At 41.6% G+C, this 26,957-nt stretch overlaps 1 protein-coding gene across 1 annotated transcript in view; it reads right to left on the bottom strand.

Moving 5' to 3' along the window:
- Positions 1 to 365: 365 nt before the first annotated feature.
- KCNK9 (potassium two pore domain channel subfamily K member 9) overlaps positions 366 to 26,957 on the bottom strand; it is a 97,497-nt gene continuing 70,905 nt past the window's right edge. Inside the window, exon 2 of the mRNA XM_005479623.4 lies at positions 366 to 10,008. Coding sequence (XP_005479680.2) covers positions 9,167 to 10,008 — 842 coding nt within the window. The 3' untranslated portion in view covers positions 366 to 9,166. The remainder of the gene's footprint in view (positions 10,009 to 26,957) is intronic.

Below are 26,957 nucleotides of genomic sequence, written 5' to 3' on the forward strand. Positions count from 1 at the left end.
GACACAGCATCAGCACACACTCACAAACACACGCATACACGCACGCTCCTGTCTGAGCAGGAAGGCTCAGTCTCCAAAGTAGGATTCACAATTTAATTTCAACATGTATGTGTGTTTGGAAGAGATCCAAGAATTTCCATATAAACTCCTTAGGTCCCAAATTGAACACTTTTATCCCTGTTTCTCATAGATGAACAGTTTGTTGAAGTAAGAAATTGCACCTTGAAGAGACAGTATCCACATTCTTTTGGCCTACTGGAAACAATTGTTAAGCCCCCCTCCCTTCCCCCATTGACCTATCCAGCTCCAATTAATTTCCTTTGCCATCATGTCACTAGGGTCAAAAGTTTTACTTGATACTCCTCAATGGCAACAAAGAACCACACAAATCTTAACAAGTCAAGGGAAGAGGAAAAATAAAGCTTTTTTTTTTTTTTTCTTCCACAGTTCACTCCTGACCTTGCCAAAACAAAAGAGAAAAAAGAACAGATGGATTATTGGTTGTATTATAGGCAATGTGCATTCTGTAAAAGAAAGATTGGGTTTGCATTCTAAAGAAAAAGCCATTGCCTCATAATTTCTGCTTATTTATTAATTGTCAAAGGTTTGTAGTAGACAGGATTCTTTCTGAAGAATATTTTAGCTTTTTTTTTTCAATACAAGGTCAACCTACTTACACCCAAACTAACTTTGTGTGCATTAACCAAATTTGTCAAGGTCCAAAAAAGCAGTGTTCAGAGTGGTACCCAAGAAATTACTTAATAAACCCAACTGCTAGATTAACTGTCTTAAACCTCTTGTGATCTGGACACTGGGATCCTTCTCTTGTTATGCAGGTATTACACTTGTCCTCCCATCAGCTGAATAATACTCCTGCACTAAGAATTTACACAGAAAGTATCTGCCACAGTGTAAATGCTGCTGAATAGTTGAAAAGGAGGAAAATTGCCATGAAAAGATCATTAAGTTGTGTTGAGCACACCAGTTGTGTTGGTCAATGGTGACCACACAGGATTCTGTTTTTCCCAAGAGAATAAAAAGGGCACAATATCAACAATCAAGAGGAATTTCCCACTGCTGCCTCTGACTGCAGTGTCTCTCTCTCCATGTTGGGCATTGAGAAGATAAGCTAAAAAGGATCTTTTCTGGAAAACACACATGGCAGTAATGAATTCTTCAAAGAAAAGAGAAATTGCATGGAAATATCAGTCACCATAGAGCAGCGGGAGCTTCAATGCTGAAGAACTTAAAGGAATGTACAGTGAAGATAAAACCCCAACTAACTGCATTGCTAGAAGGATCTCACATACATGTCTTTTGCCCCACTTGGCCAACCTTTTGGGAAGACAGCAGCTGCTAGAGAAATTGGAAGAATTTGGCAGTTTTGGTGGTTAAAACCACAATGAATTGCTGTGACCTGGCCCCAGATCCATTTGGACGACTGGCATAATGGAGACAATGGTATGTGCCCACTGCTGCATGCTGAACAAGAAACCTCAAACCACTCACTTCACCATTCAGAAGGGGTTCTGAGAAGAGCTTCAAATCAGAGAGCTGAGATAAAGGTGGTGGATACTTCACAGGAAGCATTGAAAGGAACAGCTGTAGATCTATTTGAAGGCACTGCCACCCAAGTTCCATGTCTTGGTTTCTAAGGAGAAACCCCAAGGAGAAACCAAGCCTGAGCTCTTGCCCAGTGTGCAAGTCAGATATCAGCCCTGAATTCAGTGGGAATTAAGAGCCTCACTGCACTGGTGTTGAACTAAAATCCCTTCCCCAGATTCTTCCAAGACCAGCTCCAGCCAAGATGCCAAGATGATGCATGTCAGTAGGGCAGCTGAGGCATGACCCCCATGTCAGAAGTGATATTATCAAAGAGGCCTTTTGGAAATCGTGTTGTAGAGTTGCAGTTTCAGACTCTGGGAGGCCAAAATCACTTACACAGTCTACTTCAGATAATCTAATTAAATACTTTTATCAGATTAATTATCCTCTGAACAATAATTATGATTGAGGCGCTTCATTCCCACTCTGCAGGGAGAGCCAGCAATAATGAATAAATGTTACTTCTCTAAAGGCCAGTTTTGATGACATTTTGACATGTAGAAACTGTCCAAACACAGTCAATACAAAGAGGTTTCTTTGCTATATTGTGACCCCCTGAACTCAGCTAGAGAAGATGAGAATTTCCCTCATATTCCTATGGTTCTGGGCAGGTGCTATCAAAGATGGACAAGGATACCACAGTTCAGGTCTTTTGGATTTGCTGCAGGCAGCAGGAGGGTTGGTGTAACTGATATCTTCCATGGAACAGGAGAGGAAAGGTGCTCTAGGAGACACGATTTTCCCTACTTTTCCTTTGCCACAGGTGTTGGCAAGGTGGTCTCACCACAACAATCTGCTCCAGTATGAACCAGCCCTGGTCCATCCTTCCCACACCTCCTGCCACTCTTGCATGGGAGGATGCCTGCAGATGACTGGGAAATAAACTAAAGCCAGAAGGTCATGACTCTTTCTTAATGTGAAACTATGCCATGGACCTCACCAGAGACCTACAGACAATGAGCCAAACCACTGTGGCTCTTTACCTGCTTATTTGATTTGTGCTGGCCATTCTCCTGAGGGCCTTCTTGCAAACCAACACACTCCAAAGTTCTCCTTGCAGGGTAATGCATTGCATCCCAGCCAGGGAAGAAACAAATCTCACCCATCCAAGGTTATCCACGTTGTGTTTCTTACTTAATTCCCTACATATTGCTTTTAATCAATCTGTAGATTTCTTTTGTCAGTGGCAATTAGAGAGGAACATTTCCTTCCCCAGGGTGTAGCTGTGTAGCATAATGCTGTTCATTAATAGATGAGGGGGCAGAGAACAGAATGTGGCGATCCTGGGCCTGAACATACGTCCATGAAATGGCAAACTAATGAGTTAATGTCTGAGTGGGAAAGGGGGGCGAGGGTGTAGGGAAAGCCAGAGGGTGGCTGTCTGTGAAATGGATCTCTCTTCTAGCCTCAAGTGGAGTGCTCTGGATACAGCAATTACTGCAAGCTGTTCCACGGGCCAGATAAACAATGAATCAAAGCCAGGAGGGTGGTATCAGAACTCGTGCATGAGGAAGATGCATTATGGAGCATAGTTTCAATTATTATATTTGCCAGCTCCACTTGTGAATTTGCCAGCTATGATAAATGTTATCATCCTGTTGTTTGCTCTGCATTTCTCAAAGTGAACTAAAAGACAACGCAGCTTGGAACTGTGAATATTAATTACCAATAAAATTGCAGCATTAATCTTTCCCCTCCTTTTTTTTTTTTTTTTTTCCCCAATCTGTTGTGGGTGTTAATACATGGCAGCACTCCTTACCCTGTCAGAAAGCAAGGTGAAGGAGGACTTTGGGATATTTATTAATTACAATATTCATGGAAGGAGAGAAAAATGAAGGCTGAACGCTCCAGGGATAGTATTTCCAGCCTAAAATTAGCAGGCAGCTTTGAATGACTGGATTCCATAACATAAAATACAGCTGCATTAATTACACAGGATGACTGTTGGTTTTAGGTCTTACTGCTTTCCCTTAAGTTTAGGAAAGGCTGTTCATGGTGAGCAGTAGTTGGAGGCACTGATAGAGTATCTAGTAGTGAATAGAAAAAAGTCTCAGGAAAAGGGTATAAATAAAATTCCAGTCTCAGGAAAAGGGTACAAATCAGGACTCATTGCATGGCACACAAATCAGCTGGCTTCAGAGGAAGGCCCTGCCTACCCAGGCCTTAGACAAAGGAGAGTTTGCTCTCTTGTACTTGGGAGCACCAGGAGGAGGAAATAGCATCACTAATATAATATATCACAGAGGCCAGCACTGCTTAGGATGGGCTGGCTGAGTAAAATCTTGGTTTAAATGGAGGCAGCTGCAAAAACCTGCCTGGAGAGACAGGAACTCCATTAATCCCCCTATCAGCCATTATCAGTGGAACACTGGGGCAGACCTTGACTGAGCAGAGGACAGTCAGTGTCCCAGACTGATTCTACACAGGTGAAAGCTCAGCAGTCCTTCAGCACCACCTCACAGCCATTTCAACTGGAAATAACACAACTACTCCTGCTTCTGAGAACAATTTCGTATTTTCCCAAATTTCTTTTTGCCTTCCTACTGCTTTTATGGGGGTGAAATTTGCTTTGCCGTATTCATAATATGCATCTTAAAGAACTGAAAACTGCATTTTGGCAAAGGGTTTCATCAGTTTTTCATGGTTTTCATTCAGCCTCTAAGCTCAGCATAACTGGCATAAGAGTCCCAGGGCACCTTCCATCCATAATCAATTTCTCTGTGTCCAATGTCATTATTCCATTTGTTTCAATTTTGGTGAATTGTTATGATAGCAAATCCTTTTTCTACAATTTATCTTGCTGAAGTTCCCAAAATAAAATTTTATATAAAAAGTTAGATGACAGCAGGCTGGTCAGAAAAGCATTATTTTCTTTTTCAGTTCTGTGAGTGTTACACATCTCTGGCTGATGAAAGCAGCAGCGGTGTGATTCTCATTGTAATTTGTGCAATATTCCAGTCAGTAATAGTGTCTTGTTGAAATATGCATGAAAAAGTCCATAACATTAGTGTAATGGACACACTCCAACACATCTTTCTCATCCAGCTTCCTCATAAAGATTTTAAATGACTGTCTTAATTAGATCTTAATATTAACAGGAATATTACATAAAGCTAAATGAGAACATAAACTTCAGCTGAAAGCTACTTCTACCCAAACCCCTGCCCTCTGCTCTGCACGCACCAAATGGTTTTGGAACATTTTCATGCTCCATCTTGGTTCTACTGACTGCTCCTTTTTAAGCCTTTAGCAACCAATCAAGCTTTATTTTTTCCTTTACAAAACCTTCCAAATCTGTCAGAGAAAACAAGGGGTTACCTTGCTTAAGGTCAGATTCACAATAATCTTGATTACTACCCTGGCATTTCATTGATCAAAGCACTAGGGAACTAATGAGAAAATGTACAATACAGTAGATTAACTTGGTCACTTCCCTCTTTTATTTTTCTTTTTATTTTATTTTTTTTAAAATAATGTCTGTTTCATCCTAATGAGCTGTTACAGAGAGTTCAAACAGAAATTTATTGCTGAAGGTCACTGTACATCTTCTCCATTCACTAACAACCAAGTTTTGGACTCTTCTAGGAACACCCAAAGACCCTTTCTGGGGCTGCCCAGCTACAGGTATCCCTGTAAAGCAGGTTCATGTACAAAGTTCTGGCAAAGCAGTGCCTGTTAGATCTGTCAGGATATTCCTTACAGTAATGAAGACCAAGTGGAGACTTGTGCCTGCATTGTTCTATTAAGTTTCCTCTTGTTTCCATATCACAGCACGCTCAGTCAAAGCTATTTTGGTGCTTCACTGATCAAACTGATTTTTCCCTTTGATGATAATATGAAATATTATAGGATAATAGGGTTGTTATATAATCAAAGTCGGCAGCAGGGAGCTAAATTTGTGTTGTTTTGATGAAGAGCACATTAGTGTGACATAAATAGACTAATCTGATTTATTATTATTATTTCTAATGCTTAATAATAGGGAATGGTAGGGGAAATGAGACTCTGGGGAATGAGAGTGCATCACAAAGTGATAGCAGACATTAGGATGTCTAGTCATGAGCAGCACCACTACTACCTGCTCATAGCTGAATTTCAAAAGAGCGAGTAGTGAGCAAGAGAAGTTGTTCTGAGAGAGATTATATCTTAAATTGAATAAACTCAATAATGTACTAGCCAAAATATTCTGTGAAAAGCAGTGTTGTGAGAAAAAAACATGTAGGGCAATAAGAAGTCAGAACTGCCAAAAGTCAGCTCCCCTTTCACTGGCTGGTTTTTCATGTTTAACTGAAAAGCTGGGATTAACCTTGGACAAAAGCTTCCCTTTCATGATTCAGCCTGTTCCAGTTTCAGGCAGCCCAAGCCATTATTCACACATCAGTCAAGAACCATGAAAATAACTAAAGAGAGGCAGATTTTGCGTTGCATTCTGATGTGCACATGTGAGGGTTCTTGTGTCTGGCTTGCAAAGTCCTACAAGAGTTTCCTTGCAAATGAAACATCCTGCTACTTCAAAATCCCATGTGTGGCAAAAATATATGTTGGACACAACTGTGGGCTCTTCAGCCAGAAAATAAAATAAATAAGCATATTTGAAAATCCCAAAGAATGCAGATACATTCAAGCAAGACACTTTCAAACACATACACTGATTATAGCTTTTAAATTTAAAAATATGGCTACAGACATCTACTCTGGCTCCTTCATATCAACATACACAGATTTCTTCAACTACATCTACAAACTTCAACTAAGCTAAAGCAGAGCTATTATAAAGCCATTGAGTTTTAACGCAGAGACTCTAAGTGGCAGATAACCCATGATATGATGAGGTAAGTTTCTCTCCTGGTTAAACACCCCATGCATTAAAATTGACTCTTCATTTATGGTTCCAGAGGGAAGATTTAGTAACAAATCAGCTAGAGTATGTAAAGTTTCCAACCTCTCCAGTTCAACATGTTTTATAAGACATTTAAAGATGATTTTTTTATGTGCAGCAGAAATAATAATTTCTTCCTTTCCTAAAGAAAAAAAAATCGATGCAATGTTTTGTAAGATGCAACTGCTTTTTTTTCTTTTTGAAGATGTTGCTAAAGGTCCTGTTACCAAAATTCTCTTTTTCCAGGCACAGAATTCAACTTGAATTCTGCAAAACCCCAAAACATTCCCAGCAGCTGTACATGATACAGAGGTGCATATTCCAGGCATACCTCTCTCCATAGCAGGAAAAGAGCCATACATTTATTTTCACTTCTGGGATAACAAACAAAGATGAAAAAAAGTGAATTTGGAGAGCACTGTGAACCCTATGGGCTGTCAGGGGAAACAGCTCAAGGTAGCAAACACTGAGGTGGGTTTAATACATCCTGAAACTGCTTTTTTAGGTATTCTTGCTTTGATCCTTCTGCCATCAGCATTTGCCCTAGGACGTGGTACTGGCAGCACAGCATTGATGCACCCAGCTTGCCCCACACATTACTCTGAAAAAGTCCATTGTCATTAAGAATCCTGTAAGTTCTTCACCAATCTTAATGTAGGATTTCATGCCACAGCAATTTCTACACCCAAAGGAAGCTGCATAACAGAGTCAAAGTCATTGATAACTTGCTTGTCATTTACTTACTGAAAGACAGATGTGGAGAACATGAGCATATTTGATAGTTAATAATTTAAAGCCAAGGAGAAGACAACAGAGGAGGAATGACACTCCTTATTTCTCCCTGTTAATGCTCTTTATAAATGTCTCTTTGAGAGGGTATCAACATCCATCAGCACACAGAGCTCAGAGCTGGGCACACACCATCTAGTTTTTAAGGGTAAAAAAAGGATTATTGCTTTTACACTGAGAGCACAGAATGGTAGAATCAGCAGGAGGTGATTAGTGCCAAAAAGAAATGGGTTTTGTATGGCAAATTAACACGGAAAGCGATTTAAAAGATAGAATTAAATCAGAGACAAAGGTGCAGGTTCATAAAACCCCCAGTCCTACTCTTGTAAAATCAAAGATAAATCTCCAAAAGCACTAAATCCCATGTAATCACTGAAAATTCCTATTCTGTTAAAAGGGAGCTGGATTAGGCCTCTAATTAAGTTCTGTAAAGTCTGTTTGGTCCAGATGAACAACTGAGAGATGGACAATGTCCAAGGAACAACTCTATGACATGGTCTCAACATCCTCCACTACAACTTGCCAACACAACTGCTCCTGCTGTTACCCTTCAAACACTGGAGTAAAGCTATTTTTGCCTGTTACTGTTAAATGCATTTTTCCTTTGCTAGCAAAAAAAGCAATATCACATCTAATCTCACAAGTTCCCAGTGAGCCAAACACAAGATACTGTCCCTTGAATTCTTCCTGAGACCAACAAAGGCTTTCCATTATTTACAAATCAAAAGCATTTAGAGACAATCATCTTTATTTTTTTTTATTTAAAACAAGGAATGCCCTGTCACTATTATATAAGAAAAAATATACATCCTCCTATTTATACCCATCTCAACCAAGCATTCCAAAGAATAGAAAATCCTATTCATGCAGGTAATTGCTGCACAAAATAATAATAATAATAATAATAATAATAATAATAATAATAATAATAATAATAATAATAATAATAATAATAATAATAATAATAATAATAATAATAATTTATAAATAAAATTGAAATAACAAAATACACTCTCCTGTTCCAACAATTTTTCCAATTTATCCTAGGAATTCTGTTTGCAAATTGTTGGAACAGTTGAAAATTATAAAATTAAATATACTTAAATTAATATGATTATTTGCTTTTGATTATTAATTCCATTGCTAGTTTTTCTTGTGTTTTTATTATGCATACCAGTTTTAAAAAGTGCATGCTTTATTTTTTTGTTTTTTTAGTTTTGAACTGGCAAGCTAAAATGATCCATCTTCTCCTGCCTTTTTTTTTTAATGTTAATACAATCTAAAATCTAGCATTAAAAAATTTACCATGATACACCTGGTATATTGACTGCTTATGGCGCATGCTTCTCTTGGCAAAAAAAGAAAACCAAAACAAATTGGCTCCCCTCCCACCCTCCCCTTTCCTTTTGGAAGCAATCTAAAAAAGCAGGCTGGAACACAACTGCTTCAAGGGCAAAAGAAAAAAATAATACCTGATGCTTTAATTTTTGTCACATGGCACTGGTTGTGGAATTGCACACGCACACACACAGGCACACACATCCAGCACTCACACAGGCACACGCACACACACTGCAACCTGCTTGTGAGGAAAAAAGTTTGTTAGGTCAGGAGTGCCAGTGGCACATGAAGGCTCCCAGCTGTGTGTGCAACTTTGGATTTGGTACCCACTTCACGTCACCTTGAATCCTCTGACATCCACCAAGGGGGTAATGTAAGGCATACTTTGCTGGAACAGTAATAATCCATGCTTCATGCTCAAGAGCTGAGTCTCAGAGGAGGACTGGCTTGCTCTACTCCCTTTGGCCTCGCTCCGTCTCACTCAAGGAACAGAAAGACCCAAAACAACAAAGAACTGGGAAAAACAAGGAAAGCAAAATAAGACCAATCCCTTTAAATGGACTTTCGCCGTTTCATCAGCCTGTGGTTATCTGTAAAGCTGTGCAACCCAGGTGAGATGGAGCTGACAGGAGATGGGAAAAGGCTGTTTTTTAATGTGCTTGGCGAGATCTCCTCTATCTTGTAAGAGATGGAGTGAAAGTACTGGGGGTTCAGCTTCGAGCTGAACGAATTTTGGTGGGACACCACCCGGCTGGTGTACTCGTGGGACCTGTAACACATGCAGGAACAAACTGACTGGAGGTCTGTCACCTCGGCCTTGTAGCGCGGCCGCCCGTGCTGGGAGTCCTCCTGGATGTGGATAATCATGCTGTTGCGGTTCCCTGCCAGGGACGCCCGCTCCTCGGCATCCCTCCTCTCATCCTCACTGTTCATGGTCAAGAACCTGAGAACAACCAGATTTAGAAATGCCCCGATGACTGTCAACCCCACTAGAATGTACATAAAGCTAAAAGCCACGTAGAGAGGCTTCTTCTGAAGGGCCCCTTTGGTCTGCAGGGCCACATAGTCTCCAAACCCTATCGTAGTCAATGTTATAAAGCAGTAATAGTAAGCGTGGAAAAAGCTCCATTCCTCGTACTGGGAAAAGGCTGCTGCTCCAATGCAGAGTGTCCCCATGCAGGAGAAGAACCCCACAGTGACCATGTTTTCCATGGAGACCTCGGTGCTCCTCATGCCACAGCACTTTTTGATGCGTTTCAAGAGGTACTTGACGAAGGTGTTCATGCGCTCGCCCAGGCTCTGGAACATGACGAGGGTCAGAGGGATCCCCAGCACGGCGTAGAACATGCAGAAAGCCTTCCCTGCATCCGTCCCTGGGGCAGCGTGTCCGTAACCTGGAGGGGGGATGGAAACACACCACAGTCAGTGTTATGAGTAAAAAAAAGGTTACCCATTTTTTTTAAAAGTTTGGGGAGATACAAGTTGAGCTGGTTGCTGGCAGAGGAGAGTTCTTCATGTTGTAATAACCTGTTAAGAGTCGGTTGTTAACTCCCTATTGTTGAGAATTCCCCTTTTTGTCAGTACCACCCTGCCTGCTGCCAGGTGGATAACCCTTCTTGGACAGTGAAAGGAGGGGACATTGCAGGGCATGCAAATGACCTCGAAGCCAGCATGCCACAGGAAAACCACCCACCAAACTTACCAAAAAGACCTAAAACCAACAAGCCAACACAGAATTAGGAGATCAAAGTGATGTCTGGACATGAGGAACAAAGTCCAGAGCCTGCAGAGACGCTGAGACCCTTTTTTGCCCCTCGCCCTAGCAAAGGAGGACCTCAGCTAGAGGCAGGACCCTGGAGGTCAAACCAAAAAAGCAAGAGATTTCCCGATGCTCTCGAGAGGACGGAAGCCCCAGCTCTGCCCACAGACCAGTGGACACAGGACTCTTCCTTTCCTCCATGCCACTCCTGGAAGCAGTGGTGGGGTGAGTGTGGGCCCATCTGTTCTCCCCACCCGAGCTGATCACTTTTAATAAAAGCATTAAAAATGAGAAAAGTCTCCTGCCCGTGTTTATTTCAGTCAGGGGGGCAGGGGATGGTCACGGTTCCCCCATCAAGCAAGCCACACAAATCACTCTGATGCTGTTACAGACATATTTTCTGAAAAATCCTTTCGCTAGGATTTTTTCTCCTGAGAAGCTGAGAAGCTTCATCTTCTCCATGTTTTGCTGCTTTGGAATGTGATTTGGAGAACTGTTTACCCAGCATGTGAATTGTTTTTACTTGATGGCCAATGACAGCCAGCTGTGTTGAGGCTGTGAGCAGTCACAAGATTTTATTATTAATTCCATTCTTTTCTAGCCTTCTGATGTTTCCTTTCTCTTTTCTTTAGTATAGTTTTAGCACATCATTTTCTTTTAATATAATGTACATCAAAAAATAATAAATCAGTCTTCTGAAACATGGAGTCAAGATTCTCATCTCTTCCCTTGTCCTGTCGACCCTCAAACACCACCACATGCCACCACAGCCAGATCCAAAGCTGCAGGGACACTGCAGTCACACCATCGTCCCTTATCTCCTCACCCATGCCCTGTGTCTGAAGTAAACAAGGCATAGAACAACAACGTTCACACAGGAGTGGGAAAGGTGAAAGAATGAGCAGCCTGTTCTGCCTCAATGTTCTGCCTCAATGTTCTACCTGAACAATGCTGAGTCTCCAAAACAGGGTTATATCACATTGATTAACTGAAGAAATTTCATGTCTGTTCAGTGTCACAGGCAAAAGTTGAAATTTTAGAAATAGATGGACTTTCTCAGGGTGTTTTTCAGAGTAGTTGGTGTTGGTCTGTCCCAAAACCAGAGTATAGTGATGGCATCCAAATTTTGTGTCTGCTGACAGCATGGAGTTAACAACATCCACAGGCCCACCAGCCAAAGAAATTCCTTTTGAACTCTCCCATACTGAATAAGCCTTTCTCCTAGTTACCTAATGAAAGTGACTCATTGCTGGAACACCATAGGAATTTAGGGATTTAATACCCATTCTACCTTTACTTACTGGAAGAATAAACAACTTACTGGCTTGTGCCATAGTTTTACAACTTTGACAGTTAGTATGGAAAAGGCAATTTCATCAGGATGTTAAATTAGTCCAAGAATAGAGGATGTACCACATTTCGCAGCATAGTTTTCAGATGGGAAAATCATGGCTAATCATTCTAAATCAAACCAAAAGCGGGGGGCTGTTTTGATTTTATAATTATACCTATTCAGATTACATTGCTTTAAAAATCTACATTTCGTACAGGTGACATTTTAAGTGACTGTACCAAAGTCTCCAAAATGAGATGGCTGGGACCCACTTGCCCTTTGTGTCCATTCACCAGGTGGGTACCACTATCTAGAGTCCCTTTAGAGTCAGTGAGAAGAATTGTGAACTTCACAAGGGCAGTTCCTGTTGTGTACACAGAGATGTTTAAAACAGGTCAGTGAGTTATTCTCAGGAGACAACTATTTTTCTACAATCATTATAATAGGAATTTTGGGACAGAACTCTGTTCAAGATTAACACACCTACATTTATGTATCTGCTGGTGTACTATGTGTCCAAACTCCTGTTGCAGTCAACTAAAATTCTATGCAAACAGGCAGCAGTGAGTTTTTTCACTGACCATCCCAAGTCTGGCAGGAAAAAATGACAGCTCTGAGTGCTCATTGATCATGTTCATTAGGTCCCCATTAGACTGACTAGACATCTGTTGACCACAGAAGAATTTAGATACCCACAGCACTGGCAGACAATTACCAGTAAACAGCCAAATGAAGATATCCTAATCATGATGGTCACCTTGAGTGACTGTCTCCAGTGCAGCCACCTGCATTGGAGATATTGAGGGTTTAAATCAGTTTTCCAGAAAGAACCATCTAGCTTTATACCAGACCCCTGAGATATCAGGATACCCACAAATGGCTGGCAGAAAAAGCACAGGGCATTCAGCAGACCCACACAGATCTTACAGATCTGAAGCTGGAGGACAGGTCTGACATGAGATACCACTGAGGAGCCCGGCTCATCACCTTTAGACTCAGGTCATGGACCTCTGAGTTTGTCTAATTATTTTTCTAAACTGTTGACACTGCACACCTCCTCAATCTCCTGTGGCAACAAATTCCAGAAGTTCACTATCTGCTATGTAAAAAAGGTACTTTTTAATTTCAAGGATATCTCCTTGTTTCAGCTAGAACACCTTAGTTGCAGAATTGAAGCTCTAAATCTTTCTTATCTACCACCTTCATGTTTTCAGCTAAACTCAGCTTTATCTCTGCTCACAGGTTTTTTCTGTCTAAACTGAAGCCACAGACTTTTTAACTCATATAGCAGAAACCATATTTCCTTGATCATTTCCATGTCCTTCTCCGGATCTTTTGTAGCTCTGACACACCAGTGCTGAGGTGCAGAACTCAGAATTCTGCCTTCCTCTCAGGATGGGGCTGCATCTCAGAGTCTGCACTTTTACTAGAACTAAAATACAAACACCAGACAACCTTCAAAATGTAAAGCGAGACTAGACAAGGAAAATAAAACAAGAAAACCAGCAAGAATCCCCTTCAAAAAGCAACAGGTTTATTCTTAGGTCAGTTGGTATTTGTTGATGGATGGGTTGTAAAAACCACTTTACAAAAGAAGCACAAAAGTCAAAACAGGAGGTTCTTCTCCAGGTTACAGAGGAAAGAGATTCACCTGTTGTATTGAGCCAGGTAGTCTGTTCATCATAAAAAGCAGTTTCCAAATTACCTGGCAAAGGAAGTGTCTTCACCAGATTGATGATGGGTTAGTTCCACCTGACTGTCCCTCAATAAAGGCTATAATTGCCTCTCATTACTAAGATCAGCTTTTGAACTACAGGGGTGTTAATTAAACCAGGGACGTCTTCCTATTTTATAGCTTTAGTTACAGATGATAAAGAGAAGAAAAGCTTCAGAAAATGTGATTTTCCAGATGGTTGCAGAGATAGCAGTTGGTGGAAACAACTTTTACTTTGGGTTCTAAAAAAATATTTGGGGTGAAAAAAAGTTTATTTTGATCTCACTATATCCTTCCCATCAAATATATCCCCAAGAAACAGTTTAGGGACATAATACAACATTAATATTATGTGTTTGGATGTTATCTCACAGTTAAATTTCTAAGATTTGTCACTGACTTTGTAATTATTTATGCCATAAAATACAAATATATCCATATCCCTGTTTTACAGATAGGGAAGCACAGACACCAGCAGGCTTTAGTTTCCCTCCAACTCACATATGTAGATAGAAAATCCAGAAATTCTGACTTGTATTCTGCCCCAAGTCATACTCATGTTCCCCAATATCAGATAAATGTCTCTTACTGCATTTTCACCATGAATCTGGGGTAAAGAAAGAACTTTATTAATGAAGCTGGAATAAGACTCTACAAATAGATTAACGTATAGAGGATTAGAGACACATATTTATCCTATACAACATGGCTATAAGGAATTGCCATTGCCGTAAACACTCTGAAATGAGGGGTGTGAAAATACCCCAAAGACAGACCTAGCTTTCCATTACTTAAGCATTGCAGAATCCACCCAGCCCTGTACAGAGTAATACATGGAAAGCAAACTGCAGCAGTGCCTGTTCTCTGAAATTCAGTATTTTTTAAATCTATTACAAACCATTGCCTTCTTAACATCAGAGACTGCCTCTGGGAAAAAGGGGAAGGTGAGTAATTGCCAGAGGAAGAGGGGCACAAAGGAGCAGTAATGCTGGGAAAGGACACAGGTCACAGTCAGTCTCCAGGGAGTTGGGTTTTACTTGCATCAAGGAAAGGCAGAAGTGGAAGCAACTGCCTTGGTAGAAGATTCCAGCTACCAAAATTCTTCCTGATTTCTTCTACACAAATGTCACTGCCCTTTAGCAGAGTATAAAGAGATGACTTTGTGTCATCATTAAGAAAAACAAGGTTTAAAGAAAAACAGAAGCATTAATGATGACATCAGGACTTCTCTCTCTTCCATGGTGAAGAAAAAATATCAAACAGGAGAGACCTTAGTACTGGGTACAGGAAATGCATCCCTTAATAAGCCACAGAGCTGAGGTAAGAGTGAGAAAGGAGCTCTACACTGGACCACACCTGAACAAACACTGCCCATCCTACTCCAGTGCAGTAACTGCTTTGCTGAGGTACCACAACACAGCAAAGCGACCACAGCAGGCAGTTTGTCTGCTGTTTAATGAGATATCATTGGAATGATCAAGGAAAGTCTAAATAACTCTCACTCTGATTGGAAGCAATGCCATTAGGGCTCTCCCTCACTATCAAACCCCCTCCCAGCTGCTTAGGCTTTCCAGACAGAGCTCATCTGGGTGGGCACCAAGAATAGCTTGGCACAAAGAAATGTCATGTTTCAGTGCCACTTCTGGACTGTGACGCACCAAAACCCCACAAAATCCAACTCCTCCCAGTCAGGGAACAGCTGTGCTACAGACACCAAGCAGAACTGTAGGAAGGTGTAGGCAAAGGAAGAAAAGAATCACACTGTAAGGGGTAGCCCCAAATCAGTTCTCTGTTTGGATCTTCCCTGTCTTTGGTTTTTCCAGGCCTTGTCCATTCCCTGATGAAAAACTCTCAAAGAACTTGTGCACCTCCATGTAATTCTAGAAGAAAAAAAGAATTCTATTTTGCTGTTTGCCGGAGTGTAGCTATAAAGGTCTGAAGAAAAACCACTTAGAGCCTTCTTCAACATTTATTTTTCTATGGTGCCTTTTAGATAGACACAGAGAGAAAATATTCATTACAATCTCTATGAGGTCCAGCTGGGGAACACCCCAGTATATTTCTCTGGGTTCTAAAGAGACATTGTCCTGGTGTACCAGCCTACAAGCAGAACCTGCAGAGGAGCTCTGTGCACACCCACCCTGAATCCATCAGTGACCACAAGGAGATGGCTGAGGAAGAGCAGCATAGGAATACTATGATTACATATGAGTTTTCCCCAAAAATTTATGTATCAGCTTCATTATTTGGTGCTCAGGGATTTCTTAAGCCAGCTTTTGCTGGGTTTAGTAACACAAAATTAATTTCTCTTTCATGAGCTTGGGTATTGTCCCTTTCATGTCTTTGACATCCTGTGGCAAGAAGGTTCACAGAACAACCATCTGTTCTCTAAAAAAATTGCCTTGCTCCTTTACTTCCCTTTAATTTCTATCAATTGATGGCAATGGGATCTTATTTTTGGAAGAGACCAGAAACAATCATTCCCCATTCCCCTTCTTTGTGTCACTCATGACTTTATAGACCTTTTATCCCCAAAAATGCCATGTTGCATTCAGGCTCCAAGCAAGTACCTCTGACACTTTGCAGCCCCATATGGGCAGAGCAGCTTGATGAGATCTACATCAGTGATTTCTGCACCACACTCAGCTGCAGGGTACAGACAGGTCTGCAACATCTGTCCTGTCCTCCAACACAAATTCCCTGAAATAACACTTTGCTTCTAGGGCAAAAAGAATCTTAAACTAATTCATGCTACTGTAATGATGCAGACTGCACTGAATAAGTAAATCCATTACAAAAAGGAAATATTATGGGAAAAAATCCTGCATATATTCAGTGTGTTGCATCTACATAGTAGCCATTCCAACACTACAAGGAGTATCTACTCTAGCAAATTAAACTGGGCTCAAGTTCTGCCAGGGGAGCTTTAGGTTACATATGAGGGAAAAAATAATGAAAAGGAATGTAAATCATTGGAACAGATTGACCAGCGAAGCAGTGGAGTGTTCAGAAAACCTGGGAATTTGGCACTTGAGCAAATGGTTTAATGGTAAACATGGTACTGGTGCTGGCTTGATAACTGGACTTGATCTTAAACATCTTTTACAACCTTAACAATTCTGTGAATCTGAGGATGAATTCCACCACCAGCCCAAGATGTCCACACTCTGTGATCAGCCCAGCCCACTATGGTTTTCCCTGGAATAACCATCACTGTCCTAGGCAAAGCCCATGCCTGCTCCACACATGGAGGGTAACACTGGCCAGGGTCCCCTGGAACCAAGCACCCTCCTGGTGCAGAATATGTGTTTATCTATTTCTGGCACTCAGGGTGACATCTCTGTTGGCCTCTGTGTCCCACAAAACACAGGTCCTGCTTCACTTAGAGCACAGATAGAGCCTGCATTGGTTTCTGAGCAATTTTCTGCATTGGGTTCTGTCAGAAATTGAGAGAGGTTTGTCTCTAGATGTGCATTGGTGCCAGGCCAAGTACATTGCATGACCAGTGTTAAAAAATAAAACCTGTGGCAGTGGTGAGTTAGGTATAGGTTGTGCTCAGGCCAGAGTGTGTCTGCAGAGCAGCTGAGCCTCATTCACATTCACATTCAATGTGCAACAAGTCTTGGATGTCTTGAATCTCAAAGCAATGCTCTACATTATTCATGAGGGATGCTCTATTTCTCTTAGGAGGAGGTTTTTCCCCTCATTCATCTACACATCATTCATCCCCATGATGGGCATCTGGGCCAGGAAAGGAATTAACTTCTCCATCCCTGTGACTCAAACCATTCTTACTCATGCTGGCAGCAGCCCAGGCCAGGAGATAATGAAGAGAGGATAATGGCACCTGTTCTTCAGATGGGCAAGAGTAATTCAGATTAAAACATCTTCCTGATGTCACACACTTCACTTCAGAGGTTCATCTACGTCAGAGGAACCGCCACCAGGATCAGGCTGTGTCTGCTGGATTTGCTGCTCATGCTTTCAGCTTTCAGCAGAGAGAAGAAACAACACGGCCTTTGTGGTGCAGATGAAAGAGATTTTCAGGAGGGATCAGAGAGATACTCTATCTAGCTAACTGGTAGTAACTCATGCCCAGGACAAAGACTTTATCCTGAAAGGTAACCAAGAGCTGCTGTGCAGCTACACCACCCTCCTGGCACATGGGCTCTGCTCACTGCTCCCTCTTCTCTCTCCCATGTCTGGCCTCTCCCTGAATCCTGCTGCCTTTCTCCTCAAACATCTCCTCTTTGTTCTTTTATTCCCTTGTCAGTTGGTCTCACTGTAGACTTCAGCTGAACAATCTCTCTTAGTTTTGCACATCCCCTTCCATCCTCAAAGACAACCTCCCGTTCCATGCTCAAAGACAGTCTCTAATTCCAGGATAAAGCATGGCACATATCTCCCTACAGCAACATACAGCAATATGTGATAATATCATCTCCTCTTGTGAAGACATCACAGGAGAGGAAAAAGAACCTGATGTGACCAGGTGCGACCTCAAATCCTAAACCCTTCAACAAACTTGGCATGGCCTCTCATCCTGGCCCATCCCTGGTCTGTTAAAATTGCCTCCATGTCCTGGCTGCAGAAGCAAGGTCACACCACCTTGGAGATTGCACTCAGTGCTTTGTTTTATATCAAATCTTCAGAAGATCTCCTGTTCTGGGTGGTAAGGATACAACAGGCTTCCAGGGATTTTCTTCTCCCCACCACAAGGAAAGATTTCTTTTCTTCTTGATCTTGAAATCAAACTTCCAAGATGTTCAGGGAAAACAGCTTCAAAATCACTCTGATGGGTGAGGCAGGCACAGGCAACATGAAGCAAGAAAATGAGGAGGAAAAGGAAGAAACAGCTTCTCTCTGTGATCTCTGGGATCTGCTGAGCAGCAGGGAAAATCAGCCAAAGCCAGTCTTGCAGGAAGGCCACTCATGCACATTGTGAGGTGGGGGTGACAAGAGTTTGGCTTCTGCAGCAGTGGCTCCTGTGAGCTCACCTGGGGTGCTCAATCTGCTGCCTGTCAGCACTGCCAGCAGCAGACCTGAAGGACTCATCCAAAACTGATAAGACTGATAACTACTCATTTTTCTGCCACATTTCCTCACTCCCTCTACTATCCTGGTCTGCAGCCATCCCATATTATCTCCTCCCTTATGGAACCTGAACTCTGGAGCATTAGTGGTAGCAATTTTTCCCCATAGCTTCTCTTCCAGCCACCCCAAGTTGCAGTAAATTTTAGCATGGTGGATGCTCTGCATCACCCCAAATGCCTTTTGGCATCAGTCCCCAGCCCTGACCATTACCAGACGCGGCTAAACCGTGTTCCATTGGAAGGTTCAACTATAGGGAAAGTACCAAGAGTGCTTGGGCAGCTGCTTGAGAACCCAGCCCTGAATTCTTACAGCCTCAATAGAGCAGGAGCGGAAGCTATCAGCTGTAACAGCATGCTGGGCAGTGCTCCTGAGGGTGGAACTTGAGGAGACAGTTCTGTTTCTCACACTGACTGAAATTATAAGGATCCAAAGGCAGAAATATAGTGAAACACAGCCATGCTCATTTCTAATTCAGGGCAGGACTTCTGGGTTGGCTGGTTTCAGCTGGAGACCACATGTAATACAGTCAGGTGTTCTCTCTATAAGAAGTTGACCCTCTTGAAGAGACTTCCTTTGGATTCTCAAATGATCAAGGCAAATAATGTGTCCCAGTCCCTGCAAGGCTCTCAGTAAGGTCATGTTCATGAGAAACTTTGGAGAATTGTGTTCCAGAGGTTCTCAGACTGCTTAGACTGCACTTCCCTCCTTGTTCCCTGCCTGGACTCCACCACTAGCATGTACATCTTCTCTTCCCTGCTGGATGCCTCCCTGAGGAGCTGAGGACACAAACCCATTCAGTTCCTTGGGCCAGAGCAGTTGGAGGTGCTGCTTATTCAGCACCTTTCCTGTCAGAGACTTGTGCCCAGGTAGTTTCAACATTCCCCCAGGTGGAAATTCCTGGCGATGTCTTTGCTTCCCCTGCAAAAGTTCTTCTATTCCTCCTGGATTTAGACCTCAGCAGGGCACAGCTCCTCTCCTTTGAGACCTCTTTTTTCTGCATAATGCAAAACCACAGATTTGGTCTCATTTGGGCCTTTCAAACACCCACTGGGTGTTATGGCAGTAAGGAATAGGTTTATGGGTTTAAACCAAGGCTTAAAAAACTTTCATTTTTCTAATTAGTTCAGTGTTTTTCTCATTTCTTGGTGAGGATGAGCCATCTATATCCATATCTCTGCCCATCTGTTTTTCCTCCACGGTAACTTTGAAGCTGCTCACCAATTTCCACCAGTTAGAAGAAACTGTAATGTGAACTTGATAGTGGTCGGTTCTGCTGGGCCTGCCATCTGGTCAATCTGTGAATACACATAAAAAGGCCTAAAAATCAACACACCCATAGTGCAGGCTCAGCTGCAGCTGGGATCAGCTCCTTCTCTGGCCAGTGACTGCAAAGAAACAGAGCTGGAGGTCCTGCAAGGTGGGGTGAGATGTAGAGGCATGGGAGAGAACTACAGGAATAACATCTCTCCATAACCTTATAAAACAGCCTGTGATAGAAATCTGCCTGCAAGGATGAAGATGCAAGTCAGGGTTCAAGAGAACTGGGGATGTTTTTGAGTTCACAGGAAACCAGGCTTCACTACTGTTGTTCATCAAGGAACATCTTGTTTCTAGCAAAAGACAAAATTTGGAAGATGTTGCTTAAAAAAAAAAAAGCAAATATTTGAGACATCTGTGTTTACTTCTGTTTGTTATTGTTTTACCTTTGAATGTGAATATTTCCCCTTTTTTCTGTTTAAAATTTACACTATAAAGGGGTTTACTAAAAGAGTAAATAAGAGAAAATGGGAAACTTCAAATGGCCCCATGAAATCACAGTCTTCTTGCTCATCTATCTGACACAGAAGATCTAATTATCTCAAACCTCCTCTGGTTGAACTTAGCTTCTACTTTTACTGCTTAGATAGGAGATGTCTGCAGTCCCTGGAAATTCTTTTGAAGGTAACAGAGCAGCTGAGATAATTTCCACCTGCTTTACCACCTCTCAAGAAATCAAGGATGCCAACACTCACCAGTTCATTTTGTACAGATAGAACAATATCTCAGCTCATCCTTAAAATTTCCTCAGCTTCAGAAAAGAGGCTGGAAAGAGAGGAGAGGTTCCTCTCCAGCTCTGTGAGGAGACGACCATTTGAGCAGCAGGGATTCTGGTGTACCAGATTTGTCTGATGCACCATTCCTGACTCCTCCCAAAACCAGCAGCAGCCCTGTGCTGGATTTCCAGCTGGGAAGCACTTGACAGCTGACTTCTGAGTCTGTATTTTCCCATGAGCTCTATTTTTGACTGTCCCTGCACTCTTTTCCTCCCTTCCCTCCTCTCTGCTTGGTTCTCTGAATCAATCAGAGGACTGACCTGAGGCTCACATCATATCCAGTCCCAAGACAAATCATGCCCAGAACAAGTTCTCAGTCTGAAGAGAATCCTTGCAACCACTAGGAAAAGACTTTATCAGGTCATGTTATCCATTCCCAGGGGATGGCATATGATTGTTCCTTACAATATATTCTCCAGGGCTTTGTCCAGTTTTGTTTAAATGATTGAAATAACAGGGTTTCTGCTTTCTCCCTTAGGAAATTGTTGCCCTGTCCAGTAGATCCAGCTATTAGGAAGTTCTTTTTTGATACACAGCCTGTACTTTTCTTGTTCTATGCTGCCTTTTATGACATTGATCTTTTGTAGCCCTCAATCCAACACCCCCATTTCTCTCCATCACTGATCACGCCTTTGCACTTCTTGGAGATAGTCACAGCTTCATTCCTTAGTTAATATTAGTTATAAACAGAGCTCTTGGAGGCAGAGTCCTGCAGCAAGAAAAACAAGAGGCATTCTACACCACATATACATATATATACACTATTCAGATTTATTTTCTTTAGAAGCAGCTCCTTATATGATCACTTTTATTGCACTTGTCTGCTACCACTCCTGCTCTTGAAAAATTTAAGGATCTTTGCTAGAGCTGTGTGCAGCCTTTCTAGCTGCAGAACTGTGGTGTCAGGGTTATCAGTTCCCTGGACTGCAAAATATTATCCTTTTTGCATAAGTAGATGTGACTGACCATCACTGTGACTTTATGCTCTCACTGCATAGCAAACTTTACTTGATGCTGTCATTGCTTAATATCACAAAGGCTTTTTGCACTCCACGGGTGTGATTGCAATAAGCATTTTTTCCTTATTCACCTACATAAATTGACTTCTTGAGCACTTTTAATAGTTTCCTGTAACTGATTTTTGTTGCCTACAGTTTATTGGCAATGACCTGAGTCTTCTCCATGAGGGAGGAAGATGAAGGACTCATCACTTACAGAGCTGGGAGGATGATCCAAACAGCACTCTGAGGGATCAGGGGAAAATACATCAGGAAGAAGCACAGGGAATCACATCTTAACAAAAGACCAAAAATTAATGCGTTTTTTCTATGTTGTGATGATAAAAAAGAAGCATGAGAAACTTCTGTATAGTATTTGCAGGGACCCCCATGGCAGGGAGGAATGATGAGGAGGACTCCATCTTATCAGATGGCTAATTAATTACTTTATTATACTATATTATTCTATACTATATTTCACTATATTACATTACATCTAAACTGGATCTGCCAAGCACTGAACTCTGCACAAACTGCACAGAATCCTGTGACTGCCACCCAACACACACACCTGGCCCTGACAGGCCAAGGAAACAAAACACCATCACTCTGGGTTAACAATCTCCATATTGCATTCTTTGGCACAACACAGGCACAGCAAATGAGATAAGAATTGTTCTTCCTTTCTCTGAGGTTCAGAGAATGTGAATCTCAGAAATATTCTTGGGAAGAATTGTGCCTTGCTGCACTCTGTGAGGAGAAATGTGGCTACACTTCTGATTCCACTTTTTTCAAAGAATTAGTTATTTCCAAACTAAAGGTCTGAGTCTTTGCAGGATCCTGCTCTCAGCTGTCAGTCTGACACTGCCAGAGCTTGAGAAGCTGTATCTGAACAAAAACTCTGTAAAACAAAGATTACCAAAGGCCAGCTCAGAGCAGTGACTGAGACCATTGATGACGTAGCACCCACGTCCTCTGGAGCTCTGATGTCACTGTCCAGCACAGTTCAGAGTAATGTTCATAAATCCATGTGACATCAAATGCTGCCAGGTCTGCTAAAACACAGCACACCCAGCAAGAGACAGGGGGTGATAGTCAGGAAAGTGGTTCAGATGTGTTTGCACTGAAGTAAAATCTTGCATTTTTCCTTCTACAACTTTCCACTTTGTGCAGCTAAGGGACACACAAGAGCACAGCTAACTTGCCATGAGTTTGCTCATGGATCTATTTCAAATTTTTGCTCTTTCTACTGCAGATTTTTCCCATGTGAAAGATAAAAACAGAATATTTTTTCCAACTTTAAAAAAAATATTAATAGGTCCATGGTATTTTAAGCAGATTTTGCTGTTGAGAAACCAGGACTTTCCCTATCCTAAATGGAACCTAAAGGGAGGATTGGTTATTCCCACTGTGCTTAGGTTCAGTCCCTGCTAGAAAAACATGCCAGCAAATCAATTTAGAGACACAACTTTGTCTAGATCAGAGCTTTCTCTGTTTTAGACAAACTTACACAGATACAAAATCGTTTCTTCCAGGGAAGTCTCTGTGTCAGCAGGTGAACATCCAAGTCTGAAAGAACCAAAAATTCCTCTGCCCTCTCCTTTGCTTGTGATTCTCTTTCCCTTAATGACCACAAAGAAATTAGCCAGAATGACACAAGTTTTCCTGCTTCTAGAACTTTTCAATCATAGACTTCTTTACATCAGTTACAGCATTTATTGTACCTTTCTCTGAAGAAAAGCATCCCCAAATGTATCTTCTGAATCTGGCTGGCTGCAGTTTTGGCCAAGGTTATCTCCCCTGCAGACAGTCTAATTTTGCAGCAGCTTTATTAATTGAAACCTGGCTTTAATGATCTAACAGCAAAAGTCAGTGGAATCTGTTGTAATTTCTACCCAATTTCAACACATTTAGGCTGAGCAGTGTTTCTATTGGATTTATAGATAGATTTCAGTGAAAGCACTGAAAGCACATGGATTTCATTAAAAACAAAGAAAAAACAATGCTGAAATGATTTGGGTTCAGTTTCTTTTACCAAGGTACATGTTTTTATTTCTGATTTTTTTAAACTCTTGCTATTTTTCTCCCCCAAAAAGCCTTATCCTTGAAAATACAAGCAAAGAGAGATGCCTCAGTTATCCTCTACAAATTTTAAAGTCTGATCTGTCAGTTATCTTTGAAAAACTGAAATCATTCAATCAAAACTTTCTGTGAAGAAAGAAGTTCAATTCTGATTGAGAAAGCATTTTTTGAAGCTGAAACCAAGAAAGGTAATGGAAATATATTGCCCAGTGGTGCTGTCCTGTCCAGTTTTCCACTGAGCCAGTTCTAACTTTGAGACACATCTGTCCTTGTACATTTAAGACAGAAGAGCTGAGCTAAAATATGAAGGTCAAAGTTTTGCACTGTTGTTCAGCTTTGGCTGTGGGAAGATTTGCTGGAATTGCTGTATCAGGGTAATCACACCAGCCTAACTCACTGGGCTGGCACTTTCAGATGAAGCAACCTCAGACATTTTTCTGATGGCAACTTTGATCTCACAGGAGCAAGGACACACCAGGAGCAGAGAGACCTTGGTACCTTTCCCCAAAAAGACAAAGCCAGAAGCAGTTCTCATGGGATGCTGTTCCAGGCACCAGAAACTGTCCAGCTAAAGTCAGGAAACTGATCCTAAGAGATATTAAACCCAGAACTTGAGCTCATTGTGCATTGAAAAGCTCCTTCCTAAAAAGACAGAGGTACACCTCAGTTAGGGCTCCCATCTCCACCAATCAAGCTGTAAGGCTGTCCCTAAACTCACTGCTCTTACAGCTCAAAGTTTTCCTGTTTTCAATCCAAACTTGTTTGAGGTCTGATTCTTCTCATGGAAGTTGTCAGCTCAAACAGCAACCCACCCAATTTGCCTTTCCTACAGACTAATAAAGATGAGCCATATCTCACCAGCCTACTTTGTTTGTTTGTTTGTGTGTTTTTTCCAAGGAGGAATAAACCAGTCACGGCTAGTCTGTTGCATTACACAGGGTCACTTTGATAGCATTTTGCACCTTTCCAGCTTGAATTCAATTTTCTTGGACATCAACAACCCAAATTTAGATACAGAGCCACAGAAATTCAATGCTGCGTTTGTACAGATTTCAAACTGTATTTCATACAACTTTAGACAGCTCTTGTATACAGCACTGACACAAAACCTGAAATGAAGTACTGCATCTCAAACCTACCCATCCTTGGTTTGTAACTAAAAATCCATAGGATCTTATTTTGTCTTACAGTGATTAAAATAGAGTAATTTTTCTTGGTGTCTGTGAGCTCACAGCACTGTAACTCAAGTACACAAGACTTCATGATTTAACCAGAAGCAAGCATGAGCTAAGTGAGCTAAGCTCCATGTAGCATAAAACAGATGGATGCTAAAAAGAAACTTTCCATATACTGCAAGCAACTCTCCCATGAAATGACCCATGAAGAGCAGGATGGGGTTCATGTGCAGCACTGAGTCCTAAAGCTGACAGACATATCCCAATTAGGTATTCTAAAAGTGCATCTGTTCAAACTCCTCAACACGTTTCCAGTGCCCAGAAAATCCTTTTGCTGAGACCAATCACCTCCCCTTTTACTTCTTTGTTGTTTGCAGACATTTACCTTTTCCCCACCAGCCCTGATAAGCACAGCAAGCAGAGAGATTGCGGGAGGCAGCAGAGTGAGACACCATTTAATGCACCTGACTAGGCATAATCAGAGCCATCCATCACTTCAGTTTTCCATTCCCAGCCAAAAGGAATAGTCAAACTGAGTGGGGAGAAATGGGAAGTCACTTAGAAAAACTTTGTCAAACCCCTCACTATTTATCTTCTGCTGGGTGGAAAACAATGACCTACTATATTAATTTAATATCATAACCAGTGTTTTTATTTTATTTCATCACTGAACTCCTCCATACAAGGTGGCTCAATAAATCAGGCTGACAAAGTACTTCATGGAAGATTTCTGAGCAGTCATAAACATCATTTGCACAGTTTTTATACCTGAGAAACTCCACTGTGATCCAAGACCCTGCAGTGGCAGGAGCTATATAAATGACACATGAGATTGTCCTTAATATTCACAATTCTGCTCTGACACACAGAATTACCATCTGCACTTTCCAAGCATGGATACCAGAGAGGGAGAAGGCCTAACCATGAAGAATACAGATCAGTCTGAGAGTTTAATATCCCTCCCAAAAAGGGCTTTGCAATGAGAGAAGTTATTAGTCTCTTCAACAAGAGAAAAAACACTTAGAAAGGTTATTTCATAAAATCACAGAATGGTTTGGGTGGGAAGGGACCTTAAAGATCATCTCATTCCAATCCCCTGCCATGGTCAGGGACACCTTCCACCAGATCAGGTTGCACAGGATCCCATCAAACCTGGCCTTCAACACTTCCAGGGATGGATATCCACAGCTTGTCTGGGCAGCCTCTTCCAGTGCCTCAACACTCTCCCAGTGAAAACTTTCTTACTAATATCTAATCTAAATCTAATTTTAAAGCCATTCCCTCTCATTCTTTTTAAAATTTCTTTGATTTAAACATTCTCCAGAACTATACCTGTTATGATTTCAGTCTCTATTTCAGCTTCAATTGCAGGCTTTTTGAAGCTTATATAAATAAGGAGCAGCACTGCTGAGAGTCTAGTGGAGACCTAAAAGATATAATATCCCTCCACTTGTCCCATGCATCTGCAAGGGGCCTGCATTTACAGTGGGATTTATTTATCATCTCACACTCATCAGTCTGGGATTTGAGTTGCAAACACATGCAGCTCAATTTTGGACTATCTGTAAGTTTATTAGAACAGTCTTGTGGAAGTCAAGTTTCCTCAGCTGCACATTTCTGGGAATCAATATCTATTATCATATGGTGGGTTGACCTTGGCTGGCCACAAAGTTGCTTTCTCACTTCTCTTCAACAGAATAGGGGGGGAAAGTAGGATTGAAAAATCTGTGGCTTGTGAGGACTAGTTGATTGACCAACAGTTACCTTCATGGGCAAAACATGCTCAGCTTAGGGAAGAATAATTTCATTTGTTGCCATTTACTCTCTGACAGGGTCAGTGAGAAAAAAGTCAAATCCAAAAACCCCTTATCTCTACTTCTTCCTTCTTCCCATTCTCAAGTTCAGTCCTTCATTCTCAACTCCTCTCTCTCCTCCTTTCCCAATTTGACATGAGGGATGGGGATTGAGGGTCATGGTCAGTCCACAACACTTTGTCCCTGCCACTCCTTGTTTACACTCGTGCCCTTGCCCCAGCACAGGGTCCTTCCCATGGGATATGATCCTTACCAAACTGCTCCAGCCTGGGTCCTTTCTC

This window comes from Zonotrichia albicollis, chromosome 1, assembly GCF_047830755.1.
Source record: "Zonotrichia albicollis isolate bZonAlb1 chromosome 1, bZonAlb1.hap1, whole genome shotgun sequence".
Classification (NCBI taxonomy): domain Eukaryota; kingdom Metazoa; phylum Chordata; class Aves; order Passeriformes; family Passerellidae; genus Zonotrichia; species Zonotrichia albicollis.